Here is a 14698-nt window from a genome sequence, read left to right as displayed (position 1 = left end):
TTACTCACCTTCACTTAGTTTTGCTGATCTTCTTTCTAAGAAGTTTTCTCAAATTTATCCTTTGGCCTTTATATTGGATTCTTTTTTTTTTTTTTTTTTTTTTTGCCGTACGTGGGCCTCTCACTGTTGTGGCCTCTCCCGTTGCGGAGCACAGGCTCCGGACGCGCAGGCTCAGCGGCCATGGCTCACGGGCCCAGCCGCTCCGCGGCACGTGGGATCTTCCCAGACCGGGGCACGAACCCGTGTCCCCTGCATCGGCAGGCGGACTCTCAACCACTGCGCCACCAGGGAAGCCCTATATTGGATTTTTTTTAATTAAGCAAACATATAATTTGAATCTACTATGGTTCTTGGCACTATGATTACGATGGTTTAATGCACTATGGTTCTCTGAGTGCTCATTGTCACGGCAGGGTGTTTTCGTCTTATGGATGCAAGGTCATCACACATCTCCAGGGATATTAATTGGTTTTTGCTTCTCCCAGTGCCACTTATTCTATTTGTTCATATTGCTCCTTCTTTCATGTGTTATGGTTTTTCCTTAAGTTTCTGATCACCCTAATTAGATAACCTGTATTATGGAATTATTGTTCATTTGCTTAGGTGTGATGATAGTACCGTGCTTTTGTAAGAAAATGTCCTTATTTTAGAAAATGAATGTCGAAGTTTTTAGGGATGAAGTGTCTGATGTCTGCAACTTTCAAATGGTTACACATACACACACAAATATGTGTATAAAGAGAATAAGAAAGAGACCACTTAAATATAGCAAAATGCTAACATTTGGAAGTAGAAAACTTGCTCAAGTGTTATTGCACTAGTCTTTCAATTTTCTCTTGAAATTTCTGTTTGAAATTTTCAAAAGTTGGAAATAATAAGAAAAACAAAACAAAATATCTGAGTATCATTGGGAAAATACCCCTAGGGGCCTGAAATCCCTAAGGAATCAGCTTTCTTACAGGAAACTAGATACATGCTTGGTTTTTAAGCAAGTCAGGCTGTAGGTCATTTGCATTTTTGCATATATGCTCTTGGAGTAATAAACAATGTATGCAAAGCCTCTGACTGATATTCCTTAGGAAATCTGTGGATTAAGAAGGGACCTGTCCTAGGGTACCTCTAATGAAGCAAAAGAAAGTTATAATGGGATTTCATGGGTGTAGGCAGTAATTGGATTTGGTGGAGGGTGTAATTAAATTTCACCAAGGGCCTACAACCTCTGCCCCAGGAAAATAGTGAAAGGGTCAGAAAACCTTCTATCTTGCTCAAAGGGAAATATATAAAGCCTGCAGAAACTCTGAAGCATGTGCCTGCTCTGTCCACATCTCCTCAATTATGGGACAGCAGCTCTAGTATCTTCAGGATCGCTAAAGAATCCCACCTTCAGGCAGAGGGTTGAAAGCCCTGTAATGGAAGAATACTATGAAAATTAGTGACCAGTTTCTGTTCCCTGGTCTCCTGAAATTTCTATCTCTGCTTCGATAAGTGGAATCAAAACAGAATCCAGCCCAGAGAGGGATAGCCTCCCCAACATGGGCTGATTCCAACACTCAAGTGGAAGGCCAGGTTGACCAGTGGAGGGTAGCTAGCACCACCTTCTCCACCATTGGGTGGATGCCAGGCAGTCTGAAAGCTCTGGGTACAAAGCAGGGCATGTCAACTGTAGGTTTCCTGGTAGGCTGTGTCAACTGGCAACAAGCAGGCAGGCTGCCCCCACTCCTTCCCCAGTAAATCTCAGTCTCTCACCCCAGGAGACTAAGCTGTAGGTTTCCAGAGTTGTGGCAGATGCTACTGCTGTAGTCAAGTTCTCTGATGTGGGGAGGATGGCTGTCCTGCCATCAGACAAGCCTTCAGAGAAATGCCTGGCTCTCTGCCCCAATCCCTCTCCTGCTCTCAGTCCCTGTGACTCAGCATCTCTCCAGAGACGTCCAAAAGAAACCACTCCCACTTCCATCAGTGTTCCCTTGAGCTCATCCATCAATTCCATCCCATCTGCTTCCCATTCTCCAGAAATTTATCAAACTCCTTTGTCTTCTGATGGCCCCCCCACCACTGTCAATGCCCCTGCAGATGTGTTCCCCTCTATTCTTTCTTCTAGTTATTTCAAAAGGATTGAAGAGGAAAGAGCTGCCTTGTTGGTGTTCATGCCATGATCTCGAACCAGAAGTCATCCCCTTGGTTTTGAATCCTCTTATCTATGGTGCAGTGTCTAAGGATCTTCTCTCCTTCTAATTCTGGAAGTTGTGGGAATGCTTCCCCACTCACCACCACCTTTAATCTTTCATTTTCTTAGCAATAAAATCAAGAAGGGCATCTGCCTTATCTTAGAGCACCACTGCGGAAGAGTTAACACAGAAGGCCTGAGACTGCTATTTTTGGAAGGGTGTGCTTGCAAGGATGCCCTTGGCTGGCATCTGGGAACCTGGATTTGGGGAGGGTTCCCATCATTCTGTGACTGACAAGGGTGGCTCTCTGTGCCTAAACACTTTGTGCAAACAATACGGTTTGTGCTGAACACCTGTTTTCTGTTTGAAAATCTGGAATTCTAATATGTGCTAGGCAGAGGGTACCCTATGTGACCAGCCTCCAGTAAAAACGTTGGATGCTGAGTCTGTGATGAGCTTCCCCGGTAAACAGCGTTTCACATGTACTGTCACAATTCACTGCTGGAAGAATTAAGCATGTCCTCTGTGACTCCACTGGGAGAGGAGTCTTGGAATCTCATGCCTGGTTTCCTTCGGACTCTGCCCATGTGCCTTTTCCCTTTGCCGAGTTTGTGTTTTATCCTTTTGCTACAATAAATCCTAACCATGAGTATGACTATATGTGGCATCCTGTGAGTTCTCCTACAGAATTATCCAACCTGGGGGTGGTCTTGGGGACCCCTGAACCACACCACTTATAAAATCAGTGTTTCCATCTCTTGATAAGCTTTGATCATAGCTTGAGGTAGTATTTTTCCAGCATGTGTCTGGAAGACGTCTATCTGGAAAACTGGCCAAAGAAGGCCTACACAATCTGGTTTTTTAAGGTATTTTTTTAAATTTATTTATTTTTGGCTGCGTTGGGTCTTCGTTGCTGTGTGCAGGCTTTCTCTAGTTGCGGCAAGCGGGGGCTACTCTTCATTGCAGTGTGCGGGCTTCTCATTGCAGTGGCTTCTCTTGTTGCGGACCACGGGTTCTAGGTGCGTGGGCATCAGGAGTTTTGGCTCGCAGGATCTAGAGCGCAGGCTCAGTAGTTGTGATGCACGGGCTTAGTTGCTCCACTGCAATGTAGGATCTTCCTGGACCAGGGCTCGAACCTGTATCCCCTGCATTGGCAGGCAGATTCTTAACCACTGTGCCACTAGGGAAGCCCCACAATGACCATCCCTGGCTTCCTTCCTCAGCCTGGGCCTCAAAACCCTGTATGGGTTCTCACTGCATGGGTGCTCTGCCTCTTTGTGATGACACGTCCTCCTGAGCAGGCAGCTCAGCCTCCCTCCAGCCCAACATCCCTGCATCCCTGCCCTCCATGGTCCAGAGTCTCTCTTTTCCACTGCCCATGCTCCCATTTATGTGACAATAAGCAAGCTGTCCCTGTTTCTCCTCTGCTTCCACTCGCTTCATAGTTAGAGATTGTGACTCTACTCCCATAACTACATTAAACCACCTTTCCATAGTGTCTACAAGCTAGAGCTTGCAAATAAAGCACTGAGTCACCACTTCAGGGTCAAGCAACGTCGAAGCACACGCTTGAGTGTGAAATATACTCCTGAAGAGAAAATTGCTGAAAAACCTCACACACTTGGCTTATCAGCTGAGATGGAGAGTGTGAACTAGTGCCATGTCTGATTACTGAATATTCTTAAGGAGTGTTTAGGTGGGAGGGAGACAGAAGAAAAGCAATTCTTAATCCAGCCCACAGTAAATGGCAGTTCTTAAGTAGCTGTCCGCACTCGACTCTACTCATAGTATATTCTTGGCTCCCTTATCCAATATTAGTTGACCATATATGCACGGCTTTATTTCTGGGCTCTGCATTCTGTTCCATGGGTCGATGTGTCTTCTCTAATGCCAGTACCATACTGTTTTGATTACTACAGCAGAGTCCTGCACAGCTGGGGAAGCTGGGTGTTCACTCGCATGCTCTCATTTTCCCCATGGGAGAAACCACCAGCCAAGAAGGTCTTTTTGTCCTTTAGCTGCGCCACCCTGGGAGAGGAGTAACGCAGGTAAAGTGAAGCTGTTCCTCTTGCCCTCTTCAATGTGTTCAGTCTCAGATTTTTTGTTTGTTTGTTTGTTCCAACAATGTGCTGGAACTTCTCCACTGGACTCCTGGACTTTCACAAAGGAACTCTCATCCATGAATAATTGTCAAAACTGGTGTTCTTTGGGGGAAAGATGGCAGAAAATGCCTCTTCCACCATTTTGATGATGTCTTAGAATAAGTTCATCTATGTCTACAAAAAACTCTGTTGTGATTTTATTACATTATATAAATTATATAATGATCTCATTATATAAATATAGATAGATAGATCAGTTCTGGCAAAATGGACATCTTTCCTGTGCAGAGTCATCCAATCTGTGAATATATTCATTTAGTATGCCTCTCCATTCACTTAGGACTTCTTTGATTTCTTTCAACAGCATTTTGTAATTTCCAGCATAAAGATCCTATACATAGTTATTAGATTTACACCTATGTATTTTGTTTTCTTTGAAACAATTGTAAATGATATTATATGTTTAATTTCAGTTTCCACATGTTCCTTCATGGTATATAGAAATCTGATTGATTTTTGTGTACTGATCTTATATCCTGTGGTCTTGCTGAACTCACTTATTAGTTCTAGAATTTTTCTGCAGATTCTTTGGATTCTCTATGTAGACAATGATGTAATTTGCAAATAAGAACAGTTTTCGTTTCTTTCCCTTTTAATCTCTATGTATTTTATTTATTTTTTCTTGCCTGATTGCCCTCACCATAACTTCCAACTCCATGTTGAGTAGCAGTGGCACCAGTGGACATCCTTGACTTATATCTGATCTTAGGGGGAAAGCATTCAGTGTTTCACCATTAAGCATGATGCTAGCTACAGTTTTTTGTGGATACTTTTTTATCCACAAGTTGCAGAAATTCCCCTCTATTCCTAGTTTGCCGAGAGATTTTATCAAGAACCATTGTTGGATTTGGTCAAATGCTTTTTCTGTGTAAACCAACATGATCATATGATTTTTTTTCTTTTTCAGTCACTTGATATGATGGATTACATTGATTGACTTTTGAATGTTGAAGCTGCCTTGTATACCAGGAATGAATTCCACTTCTTCATGGTATATAATTCATTTTATACACTGCCAGATTTAATTTGTTAAAATCTTATTGAGGATCTTTGTATCTAAGGTCATGCAAGTTTTTGATATGTAGCTTCCCCTTTTTTGTATTCTCTACTTTTGGTATCAGAGTAATACGAGCTGTATGAAACCGAGTTGGGAATTGTTTCCTTCTCTTCTATTTTCTGCAAGAGATTTTGTAAAACTCTTCTTTAAATGTTTGATGGAATTCTCCAATGAAACCTAGACCTGAAGCTTTCTTTGTATTATTATTAAACATTAAATTTCTTTTCTATTATAGGACTACACAGATTGTCTATTTCAAGTGGCTGCATTTGGGTCTTTGTGGTTTTTGAGGAACTGGTAATTTCTTCTAAGTCATCAAATTTATTAATGCAAAGTTATTTTCTAGTATTCCCTCATCATTATTTTAGTGGCTGCAGGATATCTAGTTATATATCTTTTTTCATTCCTAATACTGGTTATTTGAGTCTTCCTATTTTTTTGTCTTTGTCATTCTTGCTAGGGAGTTAACAACTTTATTGATTCTTTTCAAAGAATCAGCTTTCTGTTTCATGGATTTTTCACCTTTTTCAGTTTCATTGATTTGTGCTCTTTTCTTTGTTAGTCTCTTTTTTATGCTTGGTTTATGCTTATTTTGCTCCACTTTCTTATTTTCTGGAGGTGGGAACAAAATTTTTGATTTGAGACATATTCTCTTTTCTAAAGTAAGCATTTAATGCTATAAATTTCCCTCTAAGCATTGCTTTATCTGCATCCAACATTTTTTGATATGTTATGTTTTCATTTTCATTCACTCTGTGTATTTTAAATTGGACCTTACAAACTCTTTGGGAATAGCCTTCCCAGTAGAATCTATATGACTCCATATGTACAAGAAGTAGTTTTCTTAAGCCAAGAAAAGATATAGTTCAGCATCAAAGATCAGCTAGGAAATAAATAAATTAACACCCCTTCAATTCAACTACTGCAAAAATCAAGTGCTTAAGGGAAAAACACCTGCCAATTAAGTGAAGACATCAGACGAAGATAAAACATATAAAGCATTTCAGATTTCTGGATAACTCTTGATCTTGAAAATTATGCTGTTTAAAAAGAATAAATATTTCCCGAATCTTACCTGCAGCATTACAACACTGTCACCTTCAAAAGTTACAAACATATCTGTGTCACGTTTTAAGCCTGAGATTCCGTTTTCCATCATGTAACCCTATTGCAAAAAAAAAAAGAAAAGCAGATTTTAAATTTGCAGTCCCATCATTATAAAGGACTAACATTTTCTTTGAAATTAAATACACACAATTGAAAAAAAGAAAATAACTCTATTTCTCCTACCCAGAATAGCCATTCTAAGAATTTTGACCCATCCCATGAGCTTTTGGTCCATAAATATTATTTGAGGGTATGGCCTTTGTTGGTAGTAAAAACATTTGAAAACAATCATGTCACATTTTTCCAAAATAGCTCAACAAATTATGCTAATTTTTTCTCTTTCTCTTCCAAATCTTATGAATTTGAATAAATGTCAAGGTATTTGTGATTATACCCCACAATATGCAGGAGAATGATGCCTCCCCCACCCAAACCCTTTTTTAATTAGTAAATATACCTATGATTCCTGGGAGACAACATAAAAAATCCTAAATTGCCACTCTGCCTCTTCATGTCATTAAATATTCTGCATCATAAATACACACACCAGCTTCCACCTAGTTTTTTACTTTTTTTCTTTTCTCACTTCCTGAAATCCTTATTTAAATGGCGGTAGCCTGCTGCTCCTTTCCAAAGTGGTGAAGTGTTTCTGCACACACACTGGGAGAATCAGCTGCTCCAGAGAAAGCTGATCAGCCCCAGGCCAGACGTGGAGGGAGCAGAGTTGCCCGCGTTCGGCCACAGGCCCTTCCCCCTCTCAAGGCCTCTGTGCTCTCTTTCTTCCAGGCCATTGTCCTCCCCCTTAACTCTCAGAATCCTTCCCACTCTCAGAATCTGCTTCCAAATCAGCCCTACCATGTAAGTTACATCACAGGCGGCTGTCGCATCACCTCTCCCAGGAGTATGTGCACTTAGCACTTTGGCTCTGTCTAGGAACGACAAGATTCTGCCCCTGTTGGAATTTTCAAGCCACATGGGTCAGGGAGGGTCACACACGGTGCTCCCGTGGGCAGCCGTATACCCCAACCTCAAGGTACCCATTACCCTTGGGGTACCTGCTTCATTTCTGAAAACGGCCACTTGAGTCACAGAAGTGGGCACTCTGGGCTCCCACTGCCTGCAGAGCCTGAAGTCCTGTGAGCATCCCTGCTTTCCTGTCCCGGAGCCATCCTCTGATGCCCCGCTGCTTCCCCTGGTCCGCCTCTGCATCACGGCAGTCCGGGCAGGTCCTCTGCACGGTGTTAGTTTACAGAAGCAAAGGCATCTTCACAAACCCTCAGGAATCCTTCATAACTTTCATAAAGGTAAACTGATTATGTTTATGGAAACAGAAATTGGTGGCATTTCCAGCCTGGAGAAGTTCAGCCTTGCCTCCCCTCCCCCACTATAACCACAGGGTAAATCCCCTCATTCCCGGGCAAACCACATGAGATCAGGTTCTGACTGTGATCAGGCCCCAGAGTGTTTCCCCTGCAAGGGAGTAGCTGACTCACTTTCACCATCAGCATTCTACCATTTATCGAGTATCTGCCACGAGCCAGATACTGAGCTGGGTGCTTGACCCAGACTTCGTTTTATTATTTCACTTAATCCTTTTCCTCCTCTCAATAGCCCTGTGAGGTAGGTGTTACCCCATTTTACAGATGAAGAGAGCAAGGCTCAAGGGCTATGTTGGAATGTTTTTGAATAACCCCTCAAGTTCTGGTACGGAAAAGATGAACATGAGACCTACCACCTCAGACTTGGGAAGAAGCTGTTATATATAAGAAGCACACCTGCTAAAGGCTCAAAATAATAATTCTGAAGAAATAAAGTACTTTTTCCTTGATCATTTTGCTCTGGTCTCTTCCAGCAAGAGAGGGAGAAACAGGTTCTCTGTTGTTCTGACATTTTTGAACTGTTCACACCCTGCCCTGGAAACCAGGCCATCAGGGATTTAAAATAACCCGAGCAGTGGCTCACTCAAAAAGCAGCAGAGTGGAGGAGCTTCAAGATGGCGGAGAAGTAAGACGTGGAGATCACCTTCCTCCCCACAAATACATCAGAAATACATCTACACGTGGAACAGCTCCTACAGAACACCTACTGAACGCTGGCAGAAGACCTCGGACCTCCCAAAAGGCAAGAAACTCCCCACGTACCTGGGTAGGGCAAAAGAAAAAAGAAAAAACAGAGACAAAGAATAGGGTCGGGACCTGCACCAGTGGGAGGGGGCCGTGAAGGAGGAAAGGTTTCCTACACTAGGAGGCCCCTTCGCGGGAGGAGACTGCGGGAGGCGGAGGGGGAAGCTTCGGCGCCGCGGAGGAGAGCGCAGCCACAGGGGTGCGGAGGGAAAAGCGGGGAGATTCCCGCACAGAGGATCGGTGCCGACCGGCACTCACCAGCCCGGGCGCGGAGGGACTGGGAGCTGAGGCTCGGGCTTCGAAGGTCGGAAGTCGGATCCCAGGGAGAGGACTGGCGGTGTGAACACAGCCTGAAGGGGTTAGTGCGCCACAGCTGGCCGGGAGGGAGTCCGGGAAAGTCTGGAGCTGCCGAAGAGGCAAGAGACCATTGTTTTGGGGTGCGCGAGGAGAGGGGATTAAGAGCACCGCTTAAAGGAGCTCCAGAGACGGGCGTGAGCCGCGGCTAAAAGCGCAGACCCCAGAGCCGGGCATGAGACGCTAAGGCTGCTGCTGCCGCCACCAAGAAGCCTGTGTGCCACCACAGGTCACTCTCCACACCTCCCCTCCCGGGAGCCTGTGCAGCCCGCCACTGCCAGGATCCCGGGATCCAGGGACAACTTCCCTGGGAGAACGCACGGTGCACCTCAGGCTGGTGCAACGTCACGCTGGCCTCTGTCGCCACAGGCTCGCCCCGCACTCCGTGCCCCTCCCTCCCCCCCGGCCTGAGTGAGCCAGAGTCCCCGAAACAGCTGCTCCTTTAACCCCGTCCTGTCTGAGCGAAAATCAGACGCCCTCAGGCGACCTACAGGCAGAGGCGGGGCCAAATCCAAAGCTGAACCCCGGGAGCTGTGCAAACAAAGAAGAGAAAGGAAAATCTCTCCCAGCAGCCTCAGGAGCAGCGGATTAAATCTCCACAATCAACTTGATGTACCTGCATCTGTGGAATACATGAATAGACAACGAATCATCCCAAATTGAGGAGGTGGACTTTGAGAGCAAGATTTATGATTTTTCCCCTTTTCCTCTTTTTGTGAGTGTGTATGTGTATGCTTCTGTGTGATTTTGTCTCTATAGTTTTGCTTTTACCATTTGTCTGACAATTCTGTCTGTCCGTTTTTTTTTTCTTCCTTTTTTTTACTATCGTTTTCAGCGCTTGTTAGCATTGGTGGATTTGTTTTTTGGTTTGGTTGCTCTCTTGTTTCCTTCTTTATTTTTTTATAACTTTAAATTTTTTTAATAATTATTTTTTATTTCAATAACTTTATTTTATTTTATTTTGTTTTATATTCTTCTTTCTTTCTGCCTTTTATTCTGAGCTGTGTTGATGACAGGCTTTTGGTGCTCCAGCCAGGCGTCAGGGCTGTGCCTCTGAGGTGGGAGAGCCAAGTTCAGGACATTGGTCCACAACAGACCTCCCAGCTCCACGTATTTTCAAACGGCGAAAATCACCCAGAGATCTCCATCTCAACGCCAAGCCCCAGCTCCACTCAATGACCAGCAAGCTACAGTGCTGGACACCCTATGCCAAACAACTAGCAAGACAGGAACACAACCCCACCCATTAGCAGAGAGGCTGCCTAAAATCATAATAAGGTCACAGACACCCCAAAACACACCACCAGACGTGGACCTGGCCACCAGAAAGACAAGACCCAGCCTCACCCACCAGAACACAGGCACTAGTCCCTTCCACCACGAAGCCTACACAACCCACGAAACTAACCTTAGCCACTGGGGGCAGACACCAAAAACAATAGGAACTACAAACCTGCAGCCTGCGAAAACGAGACCCCAAACACAGTAAGATACGCAAAATGAGAAGACAGAGAAACACACAGCAGATGAAGGAGCAAGGTAAAAACCCATCAGATCTAACAAATGAAGAGGAAATAGGCAGTCTACTTGAAAAAGAATTCAGAATAATGATAGTAAAGATGATCCAAAATCTTGGAAATAGAATGGAGAAAATACAAGAAAAGTTTAACAAGGACCTCGAAGACCTAAAGCGCTAACAAACAATGATGAACAACACAATAAGTGCAATTAAAAATTGTCCAGAAGGGATCAACAGCAGAATAACTGAGGCAGAAGAAAGGATAAGTGACCTGGAAGATAAAATAATGGAAATAACTACTGCAGAGCAGAATAAAGAAAAAAGAATGAAAAGAACTCAGGACAGTCTCAGAGACCTCTGGGACAACATTAAATGCACCAACATTTGAATTATAGGGGTCCCAGAAGAAGAAGAGAAAAAGAAAGGGCCTGAGAAAATATTTGAAGAGATTATAGTTGAAAACTTCCCTAATATGGGAAAGGAAATAGTTAATCAAGTCCAGGAAACACAGAGAGTCCCATACAGGATAAATCCAAGGAGAAACATGCCAAGACACATACTAATCAAACTATCAAAAATTAAATACAAAGAAAAAATATTAAAAGCAGCAAGGGAAAAACAGCAAATAACACACAAGGGAATCCCCATAAGGTTAACAGCTGATCTTTCAGGAGAAACTCTGCAAGCCAGAAGGGAGTGGCAGGACATATTTAAAGTGATGAAGGGGAAAAACCTACAACCAAGATTACTCTACCCAGCAAGGATCTCATTCAGATTTGACGGAGAAATTAAAAACTTTACAGACAAGCAAAAGCCAAGAGAATTCAGCACCACCAAACCAGCTTTACAACAAATGATAAAGGAACTTCTCTAGGCAGGAAACACAAGAGAAGAAAAAGACCTACAATAACAAACCCAAAACAATTAAGAAAATGGTCATAGGAACATACATATTGATATTACCTTATATGTAAGTGGATTCAATGCTCCAACCAAAAGACACAGACTGGCTGAAAGGATACAAAAACAAGACCCGTATATACGCTGTCTACAAGAGACCCACTTCAGACCTAGGGACACATACAGACTGAAAGTGAACAGATGGAAAAAGATACTCCATGCAAATGGAAATCAAAAGAAAGCTGGAGTAGCAATTCTGATATCAGACAAAATACATTTTAAAATAAAGACTATTACAAGAGACAAAGAAGGACACTACGTAAAGATCAAGGGATTGATCCAAGAAGAAAATGTAACAATTGTAAATATTTATTCACCCAACATGGGAGCAACTCAATACATAAGGCAAATACTAACAGCCATAAAAGGGGAAATCGACAGTAACACAATCATAGTAGGGGACGTTAACACCCCACTTTCACCCATGGACAGGACATCCAAAGTGAAAATAGATAAGGAAACACAAGCTTTAAATGATACATTAAAAAAGATGGACTTAATTGATATTTAAAGGATATTCCATCCAAAAACAACAGAATACACTTTCTTCTCAAGTGCTCATGGAACATTCTCCAGGACAGATCATATCTTGGGTCACAAATCAAGCCTTCTTAAATTTAAGAAAATTGAAATCGTACCAAGTATCTTTTCAGACCACAATGCTATGAGACTAGATATCAATTACAGGAAAAAGTCTGCAAAAAATCCAAAACACATGGAGGCTAAACGATACACTACTTAATAACCAAGAGATCACTGAAGAAATCAAAAAGGAAATCAAAAAATACCTGGAAACAAATGACAATGAAAACATGACGACCCAAAACCTATGGGATGCAGCAAAAGCAGTTCTAAGAGGGAAGTTTATAGCAATACAATCCTACCTTAAGAAACAAGAAACATCTCAAATAAACAACCTAACCTTACACCTAAGGCAGTTAGACAAAGAAAACAAAATACCCCAAAGTTAGCAGAAGGAAAGAAATCATAAAGATCAGATCAGAAATAAATGAAAAAGAAATGAAGGAAACGATAGCAAAGATCAATAAAACTAAAAGCTGGTTCTTTGAGAAGATAAACAAAATTGATAAACCATTAGCCAGACTCATCAAGAAAAAAGGGAGAAGACTCAAAACAATACAATTAGAAATGAAAAAGAAGAAGTAACAACTGACACTGCAGAAATACAAAGGATCAAGAGAGATTACTACAAGCAACTCTATGACAATAAAATGGACACCCTGGAAGAAATGGACAAATTCTTAGAAATGCACAACGTTCTGAGAATGAACCAGGAAGAAATAGAAAATACGAACAGACCAATCACAAGCACTGAAATTGAAACTGTGATTAAAAATCTTCCAGCAAACAAAAGCCCACAACCAGATGGCTTCACAGGCGAATTGTATCAAACATTTAGAGACAAGCTAACACCTGTTCTTCTCAAACTCTTCCAAAATATAGCAGAGGCAGGAACACTCCCAAACTCATTCTACGAGGCCACCGTCACCTTGATACCAAAACCAGACAAAGATGTCACAGAGAAAGAAAACTACAGGCCAATATCACTGATGAACATAGATGCAAACGCTCCTCAACAAAATACTAGCCAACAGAATCCAACAGCATATTAAAAGGATCATACACCATGATCAAGTGGGGTTTATCCCAGGAAGGCAAGGATTCTTCAATATATGCAAATCGATCAATGTGATACACCATATTAACAACTTGAAGGAGAAAAACCATATGATCATCTCAGTAGATGCAGAGAAAGCTTTAGACAAAATTCAACACCCATTTATGATAAAAACCCTCCAGAAAGTAGGCATAGAGGGAACTTACCTCAACATAATAAAGACCATATATGACAAACCCACAGCCAACATCGTCCTCAATGGTGAAAAACTGAAATCATTTCCACTAAGATCAGGAACAAGACAAGGTTGCCCACTCTCACCACTATTATTCAACATAGTTTTGGAAGGTTTAGCCAACAGCAATTGGAGAGGAAAAAGAAATAAAAGGAATCCAAATTGGAAAAGAGGAAGTAAAGCTGTCATGGTTTGCAGATGACATGATACTATACACAGAGAATCCTAAAGATGCTATCAGAAAACTACTAGAGCTAATCGATGAATTCGGTAAAGTAGCAGGATACAAAATTAATGCACAGAAATCTCTTGCATTTCTATACACTAATGATGAAAAATCTGAAAGTGAAATTAAGAAAACACTCCCATTTACCATTGCAACAAAAAGAATAAAATGCCTAGGAATAAACCTACCTAAGGAGACAAAAGACCTGTATGAAGATAATTATAAGACACTGATGAAAGAAATTAAAGATGATACAAATAAATGGAGAGATATATCGTGTTCTTGGATTGGAAGAATCAACATTGTGAAAATGACTATACTACAGAACGCAATCTACAGATTCAATGCAATTCCTATCAAACTACCAATGGCATTTTTCACAGAACTAGAATAAAAAATCTCACAATTTGTATGGAAACACAAAAGACCCCGAATAGCCAAAGCAATCTTGACAAAGAAAAACGGAGCTGGAGGAATCAGGCTCCCTGACTTCAGACTATACTACAAAGCTACAGTAATCAAGACAGTATGGTACTGGCACAAAAACAGAAAGATAGATCAATGGAACAGGATAGAAAGCCCAGAGATAACTCCACGCACATATGGTCACCTTATCTTTGATAAGGAAGCAAGAATATACAGTGGAGAAAAGACAGCCTTTCAATAAGTGGTGCTTGGAAAACTGGACAGCTACATGTAAAAGAATGAAATTAGAACACTTGTAACACCATACACAAAAATAAACTCAAATTGGATTAAAGACCTAAATGTAAGGCCAGACACTATCAAACCCTTAGAAGAAAACATAGGCAGAACACTCTATGACATAAATCACAGCAAGATCCTTTTTGACCCACCTCCTAGAGAAATGGAAATAAAAACAAAAATAAACAAATGGGACCTAATGAAACTTAAAAGCTTTTTCACAGCAAAGGAAACCATAAACAAGACGAAAAGACAACCCTCAGAATGGGAGAAAATATTTGCAAATGAAGCAACTGACAAAGGATTAATCTCCAAAATTTACAAGCAGCTCATGCAGCTCAATATCAAAAAACAACCCAATCCAAAAATGGGCAGAAGACCTAAATAGACATTTCTCCCAAGAAGATATACAGATTGCCAACAAACACATGAAAGAATGCTCAACA

At 41.7% G+C, this 14698-nt stretch overlaps 1 protein-coding gene across 1 annotated transcript in view; it reads right to left on the bottom strand.

Moving 5' to 3' along the window:
- ACOXL (acyl-CoA oxidase like) overlaps window positions 1-14698 on the bottom strand; it is a 382696-nt gene that overhangs the window by 135735 nt on the left and 232263 nt on the right. The window contains 1 exon segment of the mRNA XM_073791125.1: window positions 6460-6549. Coding sequence (XP_073647226.1) covers window positions 6460-6549 — 90 coding nt within the window.

Source organism: Tursiops truncatus, chromosome 14, assembly GCF_011762595.2.
Source record: "Tursiops truncatus isolate mTurTru1 chromosome 14, mTurTru1.mat.Y, whole genome shotgun sequence".
NCBI lineage: Eukaryota > Metazoa > Chordata > Mammalia > Artiodactyla > Delphinidae > Tursiops > Tursiops truncatus.
This window is presented reverse-complemented; position numbering and strand designations above follow the sequence as displayed.